This window comes from Spinacia oleracea, chromosome 3 (genome assembly GCF_020520425.1).
Source record: "Spinacia oleracea cultivar Varoflay chromosome 3, BTI_SOV_V1, whole genome shotgun sequence".
Taxonomy (NCBI): Eukaryota; Viridiplantae; Streptophyta; class Magnoliopsida; order Caryophyllales; family Amaranthaceae; genus Spinacia; species Spinacia oleracea.
Window position 1 is genome coordinate 100545617 of NC_079489.1, and position 19401 is coordinate 100565017.

Below are 19401 nucleotides of genomic sequence, written 5' to 3' on the forward strand. Positions count from 1 at the left end.
TTCACAGTTTCTAGCTCTCCGAGTGGCCTTGTACAACTTTTAAGCATCTCATCCCGATTTATGGGAGGACAATCCCAATCTTGCGATCTTGAGATTAGACTTCGTTTAATAGGTGAATACCTGAGCGTTGCCTTTATAGCCTCCTTTTACGGTGCGACGGTTGGTCAACGTCAAAGCAACCAGTTCTCAAACAAGTAATCTCAAATCACTCAGGTATTGAGGATTTAGTGTCTAATAATTTTAATGAAATTTACTTATGACAGATTTTCATCTCTTACAGTAAAGTTTCATAGGTCTGTCTGTGAGGGGGTCGAAAAAGCACGAGGCTAATGCGTGACCTCGTCCCTCGTGGGTGTGACGATTCTTTTTATTCAATCAAGTGTAATTGGATTTCCTGTGAGTTTACATCCAATTGATTAGTAATATAGGAGTCGCCATTCAGTTTTTAACGACAATGAGAAAAACTGACAAAACCCGGTTATCGTGACATAAAGGGAGTGCAATTATGTTTGACCACGACGGCCGTAGGTTCCCTTGTGATCCCTGGTGTGGGGATCTCTCAACATACACCCGCAAGGTAGAGATTGAGGGTTCGGGGGACTGTAACTACCGAGAGGAGTACTCGCTCGTCGATAACTCCAGAGGCAGGATATCCTTACTAGCTCAGCAAAAATAATTGAAGGGACATGCGTTAACTATTAAACTAATCTGAGTTGATTTTAGCAATATGCAACATATAATACTAGATCGATCGCGATTATCTGATTTAAATAGCATTAAGGGACCTAGCATGATAATCCAATTTCCCAAAAATATTATATTTGTTAGGCGTGGTAGAACAATCAGATTTAGTTAGTTTAACAGTTCATAAAAAGGGCGAGGAAAGCAATTAAATCATAGATAAGGGACACATTACGACGCACCATTGAGAGGTGCGTCACGGTTCTCAGAAAACTAACCACTTTGACTTTGCTATTTCTCCTTTTTATTTAACGAATCTCAAATTATGGGACAGGATACTGTGGGACCCGATTCTCGACTGTCCTAGATTACGGTCAGAATCCCACATAAGCCTACGGTTAGGCCTGTAATGTTTAAAAATTCGGAGTCGCCACCCTATTTTATCCGATAGGGACCGGATTTTTGAAATCATCATTTTCAAGGGAAAATAATTATTTAACAAAAAATAAATTTCCGAAAACAATGATGGCTCCATAAAATAAAAGGCTTTTTTCTTATGAAATCTGGTCTTTTAAAATCAAAGATTAAGGTCCGTGGTATAAGTTAGGAAGATCGAACGTCTGGAACTCGTCTCTCCCTCTGTTCTAAAACAGGCTCCTACTAATATGTTGTCCCTATTTTTCTACAATAATTGGTTATGATCATTCACAATGTTATTGATTTAATGCATAATGTCACATAATTTGCAAGTAGTCAAACACACTCGGATGCAATATGATATAATATATGATGAGATAAATCTGGTGATGTATGGTGGGTTTGAGCATTAAAGTTGCCCTACGTACCGTTCATTGTGGGATTTGAATCCACTCCCGGATCAAAACCCTACGTAGTTCTGACAAGTGTCCCTTCCTATGTGGTCAATTCCAATAGGTGAAGGAAAAAAGAGTGTTGAATAACTCAAGACAAGGTTGGTAATAGGTCTTTAACTGCCTTTCTTTTGTGAATCAGATCGCTCCATCAAGGTTGTGGAAATCACCCCGATTAGTGACACCATAAAGTCTTTTGTGAAAGACAATTCAACAATAAAATGCGTCCCGATTGACGACTTTTGGATTGACTTGTTTCTGAAAAGAAAGTTGTTTTAGACTTGGTGATTTGCTCATTTTGGGTTGAACTTCACTCTATTGAGGATGGATAGTAATGTGTACTATTTGAATGGGTTTTGAGGTAATATGTTTGGGTTTATAAAATTGACCAGATAAGTTGGGACACTTGATATGGCCTAAAATTGAATAATAGTTTCATAATAGAAATCATGTCATACTAGATTGAGAGTGATTCATTATAGGTAACAAGACTTGATGATGATAGGTTTTATAGGTGGGTGAATCACTTCACAATCCTATATGACTAAATTTCCAATTTGACCCGTTTATTCAATTCAAGGTCATAAACCATGAGTCACTAGGTTTATCTCATGCAAATGCGAAATGATATATGGATCAAGCATGCAAAGTGATTTAACCAATTTAATATAAAAAACACTCGAATAATTTATTATTAAGAAGTGTGCATAAGATAATTCCTTTATTGTTTTATTAATTTGATGGTGGAACTTTAGTTTACAATTGCCATAAGTACAATAAATGTTACAATAATCATAATTCCTATCTAATGAGCAGCTTCAAGTCTTGATCCCTTCGCCTTGAACCATGTTGCCTTGATTAGTCTTCATATTTCTTCGCTTTGGATGTTTGGAAAGTAGGGATCTAAGTAAACAAAACCTATATTTTGATTTATTTAGAATTTTCCACTTTACTTAACTCAACCTAAATTGATTTTAGGTAAGTATAACGAAGTGGTAAAGGGTTTGGAGTATTTAAAAATACATAATCTGTTATTTAAGAAAAATAGAATTTTATTTTGGGGAAATCGAATTTTATAAGAGAAAACCAATTTTCCTTTAAAAAAAAACTGTTGAGAAAATTACATCTCGTTGAACTTTAAATTTGGTACCATGACCTCCCGAACTCGGATTTGAGCGTTTAATACTTTTTTGGAAAGATATAAGATTTTTATTTAACATGTTAAAAAATGGATTCAAAATAAAAAGTAAATAATTTATAAATAAGTTTTCTTTAAAGCTGCTCCTTTTTGAGGCCTTGAAGTCAAATTAAACAATAAATTAATTGTTGGAAAACAAAATCACGTTTTTATTTTTAAAATGGACTTTAGAAACATTTTAGAGTCATGTGTATAAAAATCTCAGATTTTAAAGTTTATTTAATATTTTTAATAAAATAAAACTTATTTATTTGAAACTGTCATTTTCAAGAAACTATCTTCCTAGATTTCTGTTTTTGAAAATATCCTGTAAAATTTAATAAAAATCGTGTGGAGGTGAGAGAGGTCAATTTAGAAAGCTTAGTATTTTGTCTTTCTATGATATTCTTTGAGATTTTCGAAAATAATAATTTAACCTGGTCGAATTTCACCAAATAAGAAATCGGAACCTGAAAAAGACAGTTTTTCTAGTCTGAAGTTTAGAATTTATTGTGATTTTTCTAAAACTTATTTTTGAAAAATTCCAAATGTCGTGATCTTATTAATACTTCAAGTTTCTGTAAAAAAATTATTTTGTGAATTTTGAAAAGTGACGATATTTTATATAATTATCAACCAAATTGACAAAAAAATGGAAAATGAAGAAATTGGCTAGTACTATAGTTCCACCATCTTTCTCTTGAATTTTCTTATGCACCTTCTCACTTTAACTTCATTTTGAGAAAAATATTTTTTTTTTGGTGATCAACATACATAAATAAAAACACACTTCACGTACACTCACTCTCGAATCTCGCCCGTGGTCGGTCAAATTCTAGTTGGTTTCCAAATTAGGTAACCGGCACGTATAGTGCCCAACAGGTTATAGAACACACATAAGAAAAGAGTTAGTAATGTATGAAAAAATAATTGGAATTCACAAAAATAAAAGGAACAAGAATATTACCTTTGGCTCTGACTAGCAATGTTTGAGAGATTAATCCAAATGATCAATTGAAATTAAAAAAAGTGACTGCAAAGTGAATTGTCCAAGAAAATTAAATAACTTCTTTTTTTGATTTTCTGAATATTGATATTTATTAAACTAAAAAATTATTTTTTTTTTGATTTTTCTGATTTCACTTTAACTAAAACTATTTTTTGACTTGAATGAACTATATTTTTTCCTTTTTTACTGATTTTTTTAGAGAAAGTGAGTGAATGAGAGCTTTTTTTTTTTAGAGAGAGAGTAGAATGATGGGGGGTTGGGCCTCCCCTAAGTGAGAAAAGATGATGGTATTTATAGGGGTGGAAGGGACTAAGTTGCAAATAAACAATAGTTGAAGGTTATACGAAATAAAAATAGATTATTAGGAGGATTTTGTGAATAAATAAGCAAATTTGAGTAATCATGACTTGATTGACCCATAACTGCTTTTGTTTTATTTGCCAAACTGATAAGTTATACTGTCTGGGAGCTCAACGGGCTAAACAAGGTACTCGTCTTAGAGAAAAAATTCATGGCATAATAAACCATAAATAAGATGATAATTTTGGAAAGAGATTATCGTCCGTTTTTTTTTAAAGAAAGTCGGGCGTTAGAAATGCAGGCCCATTATTACGAAGAGGGCGTCATATAAAAAATTGGTTATACATTATTCTCTTTACCCGGGGGCTCGTTGTAATACTGCGTATTAACAAGGTTGTCGTCACATTATTTGAACAATAACGTATTATACCCCCCTCTTAATAGTAATGGTACTTTTAAGAGACAATATTCACGGGAAGCACTTTTTAGAAGTCTTACTCTCATGGTGTATATTACGATATGGATACTACTCTTTTAAAAAAGCGCCTAATACATCCCATATTAGTAGTAGGGAAACTAGTGGTCGTAAAAATATCAGTTTCGTGATTGGATATGAGGAATTTTTATCAGTTAAGTTTATTCAAAACTGATAAATAAGAATTGGGTTTCGATATCGGATCGTTTGAATGACATTACAATCAGTTGGTTTTATCATAAAGGGAGAGTTTCATGACTCGTGACTATTGCATGGTGAAGTGATGGGGTGAAAGCAATAGTAAATTTATCAGTTAGAAAACTGATTTGACGGATGCATTGCAGTTATTTCATTGTGCATGCATTGATGCATGTTATTGCATTGATGTGTCAATCAAGTTTTAATTTATTAAAACTTTATTTTTGGTTATAAAATGCTTGTTGTCTTCATTTGGGGATGTCAGTATGTCACTTTGGTTTTTGAATGTGAGTTTGTTACTTAGTTTAGGATTTTTTTTTACTTGGGTTCACGTGCTTTTTTGGGGGATCAATCACATTAGGTTTCTTTATTTTTTTGTCTTTTTGCTTTTGTTTTCTCTTTTTCCTTTTTTTTAATATTGGGGGGGTGGGGGGGGGTACGTGGGTTTGGTTTAGGGGCATTAGGATTAGGTTTGTTTAAATTTTTTTTTTCTTTTGCTATTTGTTTTATTAGTTAGTTTATTGGTTTATCTTAATTTGGTTAGTTTAGATAGTTAATAAATTAGGTAGTTAATAAATTAGTAACTAATTTTATATTAGTTAATAGTTTACTTTTTTGTTAAGTCATTTTTGCATTGTTTTGTTGTAATTAGTCGGTCTCGTATGTTGGTATTGTTACGTTAGTAGTAAGTAATGTTAAATTTGTTAGTTTGTTAAGGCGAAACTTTTAACCCGGTCATGGTACATTATTATTCGGGGTCCTATGAATTGGAGTTTTTATCTTTTTCGGGTACACACTCATAGTAACATATAAATTTGTACGACCCTAGACATTTACACAAAACACCTTAAGTAGTGATATTGGATAAGGGATAGACACATAATTTTTGCGTGTCGTTACACATAACAAACTTGAATTAAGTTATTGTTAGCGTGTTGACGTATTATACGGTAGAATCAAAGTATATTATACAATACGGAATACGGAGTACTCCTTTATAAAAGGAGATTACCCCTATCCAATTCACCACTTACCACTTATTTCTTATCTCCACCTTATCCAAAAACATCAAAATCTTCCATTTTCACGGCACCCATGGCTCCCAACAACCAAGATCAGCCACCTCCTTCTCCTTTCGATGAGCATTTTCGGATGCTAACTTTGTATTTGAACTTGCTCATGGCGTTATTTGTGCTACTAGTGGCGCTCGTGGTTTTCATAATTATGAACAAGTGAAGCTTGGAGGTTTCCGGCACGAAATGCGCACGATTCGATTTGTGCTTCGATTTTTTGCTATTTTGGTAGATTAGAAGTACACATTGTAAGGATTTTGGGCATTTAAATAAAACGTCTTTGTTTTATTGTTAATATTTTCGGACTTTTAATTACTACCGTTGTTACTCCTTAAATCGTCTTACCATTACCGCCAAGGTAATGAACAAAGAAACTCGAGCAAAAATTATATTAAAAAAATATTTTCCTTGACAGAGGATCATACAAAATTGGGGATCAAAATTTGATGTCTACAGAATGCCCCTCATTGATCGAGTTTGGAACAAACGATGATCAATGTTTGATAAAAAGACGCAAAATTTTGATCTAGAAGGAAAGTTTTGAGGTAACAAGTGCTTGATACTGGTTGAAGAACCAGCTCGAATGGACTCCGAATAGGTGCGAGCCAATTGTCGGCTCTAATTGCAGTTGAAAGAAAACTGGCTTTAATCAAAACAATGAGATCCAATCATTGGTTTGTTGCGGTTGAAAAAGAAACCGGCTTGAGAGATCTCAATTAATGTTTAAATTAATGAGACTTGATCAATGCAGTTGAAAAGAACTGGCTTAGAAAATCTCAATTAGTGAGACTTAATATGGCGGTTGAAAAACCGGCTTGTAAAGGACTGATTAATTACTTAATCATTTCCTTATGTGTGGTTGAAAAACCAAATGATAGGTCCAAGAAGAATAGAGTTATTCATCCCGAAACATTGCAACTGAAAAGTTGGCTTGAAATGTCGCAACTGAAAAGTTGGCTGAGTTCGCTTAATCTCGAGAATTGTTTAGTTGGTCAAAGCTCGACTTTGATGTTCGGATATAAAATCGAGGGGTTTTTAACTTGATAAATTCAGAATGGATTGAAGGAATTAAGGAAATCCATGACTAAATGACTTGTACAAGGCCAAGTTTTGAGCGAAACACCTTCTGACATGCTGATTTGGGCAAAACGTCAGATATTTGGTCCGACGCTTGCATGAGACTGGATGTGTTAGTGATTACGTTGAGAGTCAAAATGACATCCATATAAAAAGAAAACATGATTGTGTGTTTTTTTTTTTAAATGGTCGAAAATTTGAAAATTTTGACTTTCAGGCAAAAACGGGCTTAAGATAGCGTTTTCAGCTTGTGAATTTTGTGTTTGTTCTAGAAAATAAAGTTTGTAAAATGTTTCATTTCATTTAATAAATGTATATTAAATGATTAATAAAGGTAAACTCAATGCAAATAACAGTTTGGAAAAAAGGATGACGAAAATATGCAGATTTGACCTGGTATGGCCCGGTTTAGGACTTGCAAGCTCTAATGGTGTATTAAAGATGGGATTGAAGACATATCCTCATCATTAATATACTTTTACAACATGGGATCAGAATGGGAAAGGATTTTTGGGTATCATAAAAGAAAATTTTAGGAAAAAGACGAATTTGACGTGGCTTAGCTTGACTGGTTGCATGGCTTTCTTGTAAGATTGTCATGGCTTATGGGGAGGGTCAATATTTCTGATTTAAGAAGATTTGAAGACATAAACATTAGTATATAAGTCGTGGCTTGGCTAAGCATGAAAATCAAATCTTTTACCTCCTTGTAATTCAAGCACTTTGAGTGCATTTTGAGAGTTCCTTCTCTTCTTGCCCTCTTTTCAATACATCTTGTAATCATGGCCATGAATGCTAAACTTCCCAATAACCTAAGTGATATGAATGAAGTGGATTATAAGAATTTCTTGCATTCCATGGGAAAGGAGGTTGTTGACGGGCAATCTGGCGATACCAAGATATTCTTTGATTCCCTTCTTCCTCTTCTAATACTCCCTCTTTGCTATGATCTTATTTATGCATCCACCAGGTGTTGGGATGAGAAAAAACACGTTTTTAACTTTAATGGTGAAGAGATGGTTCCCATGGTGGAGGAAATCGAGGGTCTACTATGTTTCAAAAAGGCGGACAAGCCGTTAGTTATCACGACAAAATGTAGCTCCTTAACTGGTTATCTGCGTGAGGTTTTAGGTCTTTCCCACTATGATGGTATGACTTTCCATCATGGATATTCTATTCTTATTAATTGTGTTCTTGAACCTTTTAGAGCCAAGGATACTAATCTCGAACTTGCTATTTCTTATGGCTCGGCTAGAGTTAAAGCATGCATGATTGCTCTTATGGGTCTTTTGTTGTTCAAAGAGGATCTTGGGCTATGTGACGAAAATGTGGCTGGTTATGTGCCCCAATTGTCTAATGGGTGTAGGCTAGGACCAATAATATTGGGAGAATTAGTCCTAAGCCTTGATCAACAAAAGGAAAAACCGTTCTCTTTCATGAAAGGGAGTCCGCTAGTGCTTCATTTGTGGCTAATGGAGAAGTTTAAGTTGGTGAATCTTTTGAGAGCACTTACTTATCATCCTAAAATCATCCTTTCCAGAGGATGCTCCAATCTATATCGTGAGGTGAGGGATAATAACAGGTGGAGTTTGGCGCTCTTAGGGGAAAAGGAATGGGTGACTCCACATTTAGTTATCAAGGAAATTGTGTATAGTACCGCCAATAAGAGGGGTGTAGTTCTTCCGAGTGTCAAGAAGATCACTGTCTATTATCCATGGAGGTGTCTTAGGCAAATCGGGCAGCGGAAAACCTTCATTAGGGACCTTCCAACTGACGACTGCACAACTCATTGGATTGATGATAAGTCGCTACTACAATTGCTTATTGCTTGGGAGCGAACAAAGAAAATTCCATTCCTTCCCGTTTTAAGGTACCCAATCGTTGATGCTTGCTATGAAAAGTGGCGTCGTGGAGATGTGGGAATGTATAAGAGGTCTAAAACGGAGGTTGAGTCTTCAAGTAGGGTCATCAAGAAGATAAAGAAGGAGGAGTGATGATAAGAAAAAATGGCTTCCTAATGGTTGTTTGTTTATTTATTTTCTTATTTTGAAATTGTATTTCCTATGGATGTAATACTTGTTTAGGGACTGCCCTAGCAAGCTTTGTAGTGTGTTTAAGTATTAGGCTTAAGGTAATTTAAAAAAAAAAAGAATCAATGTAATGCGGGAATTCGATGAAATAAAATGAAGCCATTGAGAATGTTTTTCGTTCTAAAAAAAAATCTGCATTGCACGATTTAATTAAGACCATAGTGACTTGTTAGTTTCCGAGATTGAATCCTCACATGATAAGGCCAAACATGCACTTATGACCATGGATGCAAAACAAAGTATTCACGCAAATGATGACACTAAATTACTCTAGTAATGCAAGGGACTTATAAAGATTTACACATGGTAAGTTTTGAATATCTTGTGATGGTAAAATTTAGAAATATACATATATACGTATATATATATATATGTATATATGTACGTACTGACGTACATATACAATACATCACGTTCTTTTTTTTTTTTTTTTTTTTGGGCTTCTCTCTATTCTTTTCTTATGATCCATTTATTGCTTAGGCCTTTTTCTCTCATTTCTTTTCTATTACTCTCCTCTTATGCCCTTCTTTTTTGGCCTAACGGATCTTGAGAGTTAAGTGGCATACATCAGGTGAGCTAATTGCCCCTTGACTAACGCATTGGCCTTCTCTCCAATGGCTGGGCCAGTGCCTTTTCAGCCTAAAAAAAAGATAAGTGAATATGTAATGGATTTCACCTTTATTTTTGACCGAATCCATGTGGATTGCCTACGTATCCCATGATAAGGGAATCAGGTCAAAGCGTAGTTCAGGATATTACGAGGCTTGCTTTTCTAACTAATATATCTGAAAGCTATCTTACTCATACTAGGATACATCATGGATCATACGATCATCAAAATACTAGACGTAATATTTCTTAAGCTGGTCAAGGTTGGTAAAATGGAGAAATTCGTCGCCGTTAAGATCGACCAGTTTCACTGCCCCTGCTGAGGTGATGTGTTTGACCAGAAATGGGCCTGACCAGTTAGGCTTAAATTTCCCACGAGGATCATGTATTGGAGCCCGATTCTCTTTCAAGACCAAATCTCCTTCTCGAATGCCCCTATCTCGCACTCTTTTATTGAAAGCTCGCGCGATACGTCGTTGATAAAGTTGGATGTTGTTTAGGGCCTCCAACCTTCGTTCGTCTGCTAGGGCCAGCTCGTCGTACAGAACCTTGAACCATTGATCTTCGGATACCTCGCTTTCATTCATAACCCGGAGTGATTGAATTTCGATTTCCACAGGAAGGACAGGTTCCATTCCATATACTAGAGAATACGGAGTAGTCCCTGTTGGAGTTCGAATAGAAATTCTATACCCCCAAAGGGCATATGGTAATTTGTCAGGCCATTCCCGGGTTTTTTCTGTCATTTTTGCAATTATCGTTCGAATGGTTTTGTTGGCGGCTTCAACTGCTCCATTGGTCTGAGGACGATAAGGGGACGACTGATGATGTCTAACCTTATATTTCTCAAGAGTTTCTTTTAAGTGCCCTTCAAAGTGAGAGCCGTTGTCAGAAATGATTTCAAAAGGCACTCCGTAGCGACATATGATGTTGTTGATCACAAATTTGGAGACTTGCTTTGCCCCTAGCTTTGCATATGACGCTGCTTCAATCCATTTCGAGAAATAGTCAACAGCAACTAAAATGTATTGGTGTCCGTTCGAGGCTTTTTGGTGAATTTGTCCGATGATATCTATACCCCAACTAGAAAACGGCCATGGAGAAGTGAGATTATGTAAGGAGGTAGGTGGCATGTGATTGAGATTTGCGAAAAATTGACATTTCTTGCAAGTCCTCACAAAATGGACACAGTCGCTTTCTAAAGTGGTCCAATAATAACCTGCTCGCAAGATTTTTCGAGCTAGCATCCTGCCATTCATGTGCGGACCGCATTCACCACCATGGATTTCTCCCATGATCTTTTGTATTTTTTTTCGTCAACACACAATTGTAGAGTTCCATCAAAACCCTTGCGGTACAATCTATCTTTTAGTATTACAAAGTGAGCTGCCAATCGCCGGATAGCCAATTGGTCTTTTTTATGACTCTCTTCAGGATATCGACCGGTGATTAGAAATTTTTTAATATCAGCATATCAAGCATCTTTATCATCTTGCAAAGTCAATGCAGCAATCATATGTTCAAGGTTGACTACCGGTGAATCACTTTCCTCAATAGTCACAGCTCGAATTTTTACGTTGTTTTCCTATGTTAAATTTACCGCTAAGTTTGCTAATGCATCCGTGAAACTGTTTTGCTCCCGGGGAAGATGCTTGAAGTCAATATCTTCAAAGTACGGAATGAACTGTTGGAGATACTCGGTATACATTTGTAATCTCTCATCTCGGACTCTCCATACTCCAATTGCTTGAGAGATAATGAGGTTAGAATCTCCATATACTGTGAGGTATTTCGCCCCTGCCGCTAAGGCTGCCTTAACGCCATAAATGCAAGCTTCGTACTCTGCCGTGTTATTAGTCGTTGGAAAACTCAACTTCACAGCAAAAGGGATATGAATTCCATAAGGATCAATGAGCAAAACACCCGCGCCATTGCCCCTTCTATTAGATGCTCCGTCAAAGTATATTTTCCACCTAGATATCCCAATGTTGAGTAAATGTTCATCTGGAAACTCGTCATCAAATTCATCTCCTGATATTGGTCCATCAGCCAATGCTTCAGATATCGCCCTTCCTTTAACAGATTTCTGGTTTACACATTGAATATCAAATTCTGAAAGCATTGCATGCCATCTCGCGAATCTCTCAGTGAGAATTGGTTTCTCAAAGATGTACTTGATAGGATCTAGTCTTGAGATAAGGAAAGTTGTATGAGCCTGTAGATAATGTCGTAGCTTCTTAGTGGCGTATATGAGGGCGATGCAAGCTTTTTCTAAAGGATTGTATCTGGTTTCATAATCCAAAAACTTTTTGCTGAGGTAGTAGATGGCAATTTCTCTTTTGGTGCCTTCTTGGTATTGAGCCAATAACGCTCCCATGGCAGTTTCTGTGACTGTGAGATATAAAATCAAAGGCTCTCCCGGCTTGGGTGGCATTAATACTGGAGGGTTAGAGAGATATTGAAGGAAATAATGCCCTTGGTCCAAGTATGCATTCTATGTTAAGTCTAATAAATGCGGTTCAGTATTAATTAACAAGTTAATAATTCAGTGAGATCAAGTGAGCTGAATGCCTAGCTAGAGGCCGCTTCAGTTCAAGTGGAATTAATTATATTAATCCACAGCTTACTCTTGACTGAACCCGTAGGGTCACACAAATAGTACGTAAACGGATCAAGTATTTAATGGCATTAAATACTCCATCTATGGATATTCGGAATCGACGGATCTTGGTTTCAGTGGGAGCTGAGATCGTCACAGGCAAGAAATGAATACTCCGGAAACGATGATATTGCCGGAAACGGAAATATGGATCGTATCGGAAATATAAATATTATCCAAGTCGTAGATGTTGCCGGAAACAGAAACATGGTACGTATCGGGAAATATTATCGGAAATGGAAATATTGCCGGAATCGGAAATATTGCCGGAAACGGAAATATTGTCAGAATCGGAAATATTATCGGAATCGGAAAATAATTCCGGAAACGGAAATATTAAATATTTGTTCGAAACGGAAATTAATTCCGGAATCGAAAATATTAAATATTGTTCGTATCGGAAATATATTCCGGAATCGGGAATTTAATCGGAAGCGCATCGTACGAATAAGCATCGGACGAGGCCTGCCGGACGAGGGCCCAGCACGAAGCCAGGCCATCGCCCAGCAAGCCAAGCGCGCCACACGAACAGCCAAGGCCACGCCAGGCCCAGCGCAAGGCCAGGCCCAGCAGGCCGTGGCAGCGCGCACAGCGCGCGCAGCGCGCGCAGCTGCGAGCAGTGGGCTGCGAGCATTGCTGCAGCTCGCGTGGGCTTGTAGCTCGCGTGGGCCGTGCGGCCGTGTGGGCTGTGCGCGGGCATGGCCTCCACGCTTGCGGGTCATGCTCGCGTAAGTGTTTGTGTTCGCATACGAAACCTAAAACGTGCAGAATTCGTTTAATGATTAAATTCCTAATTCTATTTGATAAATTAATTAAATAAGAGTTTTATTATAATTCTAATTTAATTAATTCGTATCCTAATAGGATTCCAATTCTCTTTCCATACCCCTATAAATATGTGGCCTGGGTTCACAATTTATAACGAGTTATTCAAGTATTCAAAGTGAGTTTTTGAGAGAAAAATTCAGTCACACATCTTGCTCAAAAGTGCCGAAAATTTATAGTACCTTAGGGGCGATTCTAGCTGGTCAATCTTAAGGCGGATCCGGACGTGCTGTGGACTATCTACGGAGGGACGACACTTGGAGTCCTAAAGACTTGTTCTTGTTCGGTTCGGGCGCAGCTAGGGAAGGCACGCAACAAAGAGTATGCATCTAAACTATGCTAAATGATTATGTGTAAATAATATGTATTCCTGGCTTAATGGTTGTTTCCGCATGATTTATGAATTGTCATATGTATCATAACCTAACAGTGGTATCACGAGCCTCTTATTATTTTCATAATCTAAATTGCATGAACATGGTTAAATATTACAAATTTGCAAGAATTAAAAGGGGTGATTAATTTTCTTAATTGTTAATTAATTGCAAATTGCGTTTATTTAATTATACGTACGCAGTTTTTCGGCAGTTTCTTCGTTACTCATCCAAATCGAGTGATTTTTGTGTCAATTCCGCATATAAAAGGCATTCTAAAATTTTGACAAAAATAATATTTTTCTGCCGAACCCAGAATTCTCAAATTCGAAGCCTAACTATGACTTTTCGAAGGTTTTAGTTTTTCGAATGCAAAATTTCGTAAATTTAAGATGTTAAATTAAATATTTGCAATTCTTGTTGATAAATCTTGAATTTTTTATTGACCTACTGTATATGTTTAACAAGTTTGAATGCCTAGCCTTGTTAATTATGCAATCTAATTTGTAATTATGATTAATTAGTTGAAAATTAGAATAATTTAGAATTAATTTGATTTTCATAATTAATTATAATTTAATTAGAAACCTATGATTAAAAACCACCATAAAAATTGTAAATTTATGATAAATTTTAAATTTTTATGACCTAGGCTTGAATCCATGATAATCGGAAATCAATTGAATAATAAATTTTCGATTTTTCGCCCTAAAATTATGAAATTAATATTAATTTATTAATTTGTCATTAATTTTAAATATAAATTTTAAATTTTTATGCGATTCGTTCATATAACTTGCACGCACAAAGCAATGGACGCTTCGTGTTACCCTTAAGGGGTGTTGTATAGTGCGGGCATGCGACGACGAGCAAGGGAGCTCGTCGCCCGTGCGGCACGAATGCAATGAGCAAGGGCATGGTGCACGAGCACAAGGCAGCAGCCCTGCCTTGTGTCGTGGGCCACGAGCTATGGACGAATGGGCATGGGCGAAGGCAAGGCACGGCAGTCGCGTGTGGGCAGCAAGCGAGCTGCGCCACAACGCGCACTGCCTCGCGCAAGCGCGCGCAGCCTCGCGCGCAGCGAGCGCAAGCTCGCGTGCCACGAGCGCTGCGCCCAGCGTCGATCGCGCGCAGCGAGCAATTGCTCGCGCACAGCGAGCGATGGCTCGCGCACAGCGAGCGATGGCTCGCGTGCATCGAGCGCTGGAGCGCGCGCAGCAAGCGCTGGCGAGCGCGCACAGCGAGCGATGGCTCGCGTGCATCGAGCGCTGGCGCGCGCGCAGCGAGCACCAACTTGTGCGATGGCTTGCGATGGGAAGATGCAGCAGCTATGCGACGAGCGCATGGGCTGCGCGCACATGGCCAGCGATGGCTGTGTGCGTGTGGCCCATGGGCGTGCGATGCATAGGGTGTTTGCATTACGATCGTTTTGAATGTTTAATTTGAAATTTTCAGTTTACGATCGTTTTTGAATGTTTAACTCGCGTAAGTGTTTGTGTTCGCATACGAAACCTAAAACGTGCAGAATTCGTTTAATGATTAAATTCCTAATTCTATTTGATAAATTAATTAAATAAGAGTTTTATTATAATTCTAATTTAATTAATTCGTATCCTAATAGGATTCCAATTCTCTTTCCATACCCCTATAAATATGTGGCCTGGGTTCACAATTTATAACGAGTTATTCAAGTATTCAAAGTGAGTTTTTGAGAGAAAAATTCAGTCATACATCTTGCTCAAAAGTGCCGAAAATTTATAGTACCTTAGGGGCGATTCTAGTTGGTCAATCTTAAGGCGGATCCGGACGTGCTGTGGACTATCTACGGAGGGACGACACTTGGAGTCCTAAAGACTTGTTCTTGTTCGGTTCGGGCGCAGCTAGGGAAGGCACGCAACAAAGAGTATGCATCTAAACTATGCTAAATGATTATGTGTAAATAATATGTATTCCTGGCTTAATGGTTGTTTCCGCATGATTTATGAATTGTCATATGTATCATAACCTAACAGATATTCCTTCATCGAGTCAAATGAGGCTTGGCATTCTTCATTCCATTTTTTCGGAACATTTTTCCTCAACAGCTTGAAAATCGGTTCGCATCGAGTGCTCAGTTGCGATATGAACCTGCTAATGTATTGAATTCTTCTTAGGAATCCCCGAATTTCTTTTTCCGTTCTTGGTGGAGGAAGTTCTTGAATGGCTTTCACTTTATCGGAATCGACTTTGATCCCATCTTTGCTGACAATAAAGCCCAACAGCTTTCCAGAAGTAACTCCGAATACGCATTTTTGAGGATTCAATCTCAAATTATATTTTCTAATCCTGTCAAAAAATGACTTTAATGCACTTATGTGCTCCCCTCCATCGTGGCTTTTGACAATCATATCATCCACGTATACTTCAACCGTATCATGAATAAGGTCATGTAGAATTGTTGTTGCAGCTCGTTGATAAGTGGCCCCTGCGTTTTTTAAACCGAACGGCATTGCTTGGTAACAAAATGTTCCCCATGGGGTGATGAATGACGTCTTTGGCATATCGTCTTCTGCCATGAGTATTTGATTATAGCCCGAGAATCCGTCCATAAATGAGAACATGGCTTGCCCCGCGGTACTATCCACCAGTACGTCAATGTGAGGCAAAGGGAAGTAATCTTTTGGTGATGCAGCGTTTAGATCCCTGAAGTCGATACATACTCTGACCCTTCCGTCTTTTTTGGTAACTACCACTATGTTAGCCAACCATTCAGGGTGTTTGATTGGTTTAATAAAATTGGCGTCGAGTTGTTTCTGGATTTCTTCTTTGACTTTTAGACTAACTTTCGGTTTCATCCTTCGGAGCTTTTGTTGCTTCGGCTTGCTGTTGGGATAAAGAGGAATGCGATGTTCGGCAATGTTACGGTCAACACCTGGCATATCTGCATATGACCATGCAAATACATCTACGTTCTCCCTAAGCAATGCAATGAATGCAGTTTGTTCCTCAGGGGAAAGTGAGGATCCTATTTTTACTTCTTTTACACTACTATCAGTGCCAATATTTACAACTATTGACTCTCCTATGGGCATCATGCATGACTTAGGCTCATCGAAAGATTCATTATCAGATAATTCATTATGATCAAAATTAACTTCTTGCATGCAAATATATTTAGGTTTATTAACACCCTCAAGGTCTTCATTTTCAGAATAATAAGACTGGGTATGAAGGGATGATTGGCTAGACGATGAACTATCGGTTTCGTAACCTTCCGAGGCGGAGGAGTGGGTAAGGTGTGGATTTGAAAGATGCTTGGGGATTGGATCACCTAAAACGGGTGGAATGTAAGCTTCTTCGTTCTTGAGGTGGACATTGCCTTCACGCTCAATCCTTGTATTAACCGGTAGAGTAAGCGCCATTGGATCAAGATTTCCTTCATTTCCAAAGTTCGTAAATAATTGCCTCAAAACTCCTTGCTTCAAATATTCGATCCAATCAATGTTCTCTTTAGGCTTAGGTTCCTTGTATAACCATTTTTTGATTAATTCCTCATCTCTAGCTTCAGCAAAGAAGATTTCTAGTCCTGGAAGTCTCTGCTTCTTAACTGGGTCATACCATGGTTCAGGAAATTCGTAGTAGGGCTCGGTATCGTGTTGTAATACAAATTGCCCATTCAATGTGAGGGATGGTTTCTTAATGACGTGGAGGTCCTTGCTTGGATCATACCCCAAACCATAGCGATTTTGCTTCTCCATAATGGGGATTGGATGTTTCATGCCTTTGCCGTCACGACCTAAACCTTCGCCTGGGATATATCCCATCTTCATCATCAATTGAAGGCCTTTGGTGAGGGGTTGAAAGGTATTTGTTTTTGGGTCTTGGCTTGAAATATTTGGGTGTAGAGGGTGGTATGTCATTTAGCGGGGGATTGAGGCTTCAATTCAAGGTGATATGCACTTCAAGGTTTTCACCTAAACACAGGATACCCAAGGTCAAAATCATGAGAGAAAGAAGATAGGAAAAAGAAAAATAGAGATAATAATAAAAGAATGTGAATGCAGGAAGCGAAAGTACACGACTTATTGATTTGAAAATTTGACTTTTTTTAAAATAACGTCATACTTTTGAAAAGAAAAAAATACTTCTACGGAACCAGAAAGATTGTTGGAATTTGACTCTGTTAGATTAGATAGGTGATTGTTAGAGGATCACAGTTGTTTCTTTTATTTGTTGGATAGTAACACGTCGTTTTGCTGTTTTTTGGCGTTCATCTCCATTCCACTTATGGTATCCGAATGATTACTTCTTACTCCTAACATCAATAATAAGGAAAATAAAATAAAATAAAAGAGTAGGGCCTGTATCCCTTTTACACATTTCTTCCGTATTGAACGTGTGTTTCGTGATAGGATTATGCACTCATGTTGTTTGTGCTAACATGCCCTTGTGAGTCAAGTAGAGTTCTCCCGTATCTTGAGAGCTTTGGTAGGGGCTCTTTTCCTGTTGAAAGAAAAAATTGTTAGTTGTTTAGGGTCGCACCCGAAGGTTGCCTACGTATCTCCACGTGTGTAGTCATTTTGAATAAAGTCTTATGAGTATTTGTGCATGTGATAAGCAGAGAATCAGACCCGTCGTAGTTCTGTACTAAATAAAAGTATTGTTTTGGTTTATTTAAGCAGCTGAACTCATAATTTGAGTTGCCTACGTACCCCCAACAATATAGGTGGGAAGTGTCAAAGGAAGAAAAAAAGAAATATGAAGGGTGTTTGAAATGAGGGATTTTAGGGGATCAAGCTGCACGTAGTTCTCAAATGGGGGATAACGATTTTTGTGTATTTTGGCTTTTGTATTTTTTTTTCTTGACTTTCTTTTGTTTTTTTGGTTTTTTTTTGTTTTGTTTTTGTTTCATTACAACGCCTTAGCTTCTTTCAGACAGGAAACGCATGACAATATTCCTTCCTTGCTTTCCCTAGTGTCTTAGACCTTAGATGAACCTTTGCTGGCCTTCTCTTTATATCCATCAAATTCAAGAGCGTATAACCATTTCGCCCATGTCTTGCAGACCTGAGCAAATGCCTTCTTAGTGTCTTTGTCAATTCTATTCAGGAAGATATGTGGTTCCATAATCGATTGGATGGAGGTCACAATAGTCGCGGGCGTTTCCTCATTGTTACTATTCACGGCTAAGTTCTCGTCATCCATCCAAATGGGCTTACACTGGTTGATCGATCTGCAATATCGGGGTGGAGGATCCCTTGATTCTGCCAAAGTTAGTCGTCCCATCTTTTCACTGATTGGTTCACGTGTCACAAGCTCAATGGGATCGTCTTCATTTGAACAAATTGACAAAACATTTATGGATACTGATTCTTTATGACTCAGGTGTGATATTTTAGTAATCCGGTTAATGCGCAGACGAAGAGCGTGGCATTTGTCAGTGTCATGCCCATGGAGTTGATGATAGTGGCAATATTTATGGAGATCAGGTCCAATGGGGTTAGCTCCTGGGCGACGAGGAAGTGGTTTGATAATTCCCTTGTCAAGGAGTCCTCGAAAAATTTCTGACGGAGACGACCAACGTCGTGATGAAAGAGGTTGGAAGTGGGTTTCTCTTCGTCTAGGTCTTGTAAGTTGAGAGTTAATCTCCCTTTGTCTGGGTCTTGCATGAACAGAATCAATAATGCCGCGATCAATGAGGTCTTGAATTTCACACCGGAGATCATAACATAAGTCAGTTATGTGTCCATATTGATTGCAATAATCACAATATTTCTCCATATTCGTTTCAAGTGGAGGTAAGGCATGTACATATCCTTTTATTCGGAGAACTCCTTGTTTGCGTAACCGGCAATACACCACACTTAAAGGTTCGTCAATTTGAGCAAACACTCTTTTGCTTGACGACTCGGTATACGGTTTCACCTTTGGTCTTTCGTCAAGTAGCTTGTAACTGTCAATATCAAAGCCGTGTTGTTCCATATGACTGAGATCACCATATCTTAT

General features: G+C 37.8%; 1 protein-coding gene and 1 long non-coding RNA gene across 2 annotated transcripts; both read right to left on the bottom strand.

Annotated features, from left to right (window-relative positions):
• Positions 1-2258: 2258 nt before the first annotated feature.
• Positions 2259-4265, bottom strand: LOC130469209 (uncharacterized). The gene is made up of 2 exons (XR_008929611.1): positions 3695-4265; positions 2259-3562 (listed from the first exon to the last, which is right to left on the bottom strand). It is a non-coding gene; the product is annotated as an uncharacterized lncRNA (long non-coding RNA).
• Positions 4266-11143: 6878 nt separating this feature from the next.
• Positions 11144-17219, bottom strand: LOC130469918 (uncharacterized). Its single transcript, XM_056839446.1, has 2 exons — positions 15422-17219; positions 11144-11997 (listed from the first exon to the last, which is right to left on the bottom strand). The coding sequence occupies exons 1-2, from the start codon at positions 17217-17219 to the stop codon at positions 11144-11146; spliced, it is 2652 nt and encodes an 883-aa protein (XP_056695424.1).
• Positions 17220-19401: the final 2182 nt, after the last annotated feature.

Excerpts from the sequence above, each read along its gene's own strand:
- LOC130469918 (XM_056839446.1), bottom strand. The coding sequence starts at position 17,219 with ATGGGATATATCCCAGGCGAAGGTTTAGGTCGTGACGGCAAAGGCATG. Across the intron at positions 11,998-15,421 it reads GATGAAGGAATATCTGTTAG|TATTAATGCCACCCAAGCCG; the intron begins GTTATGATACAT and ends CTAACCCTCCAG.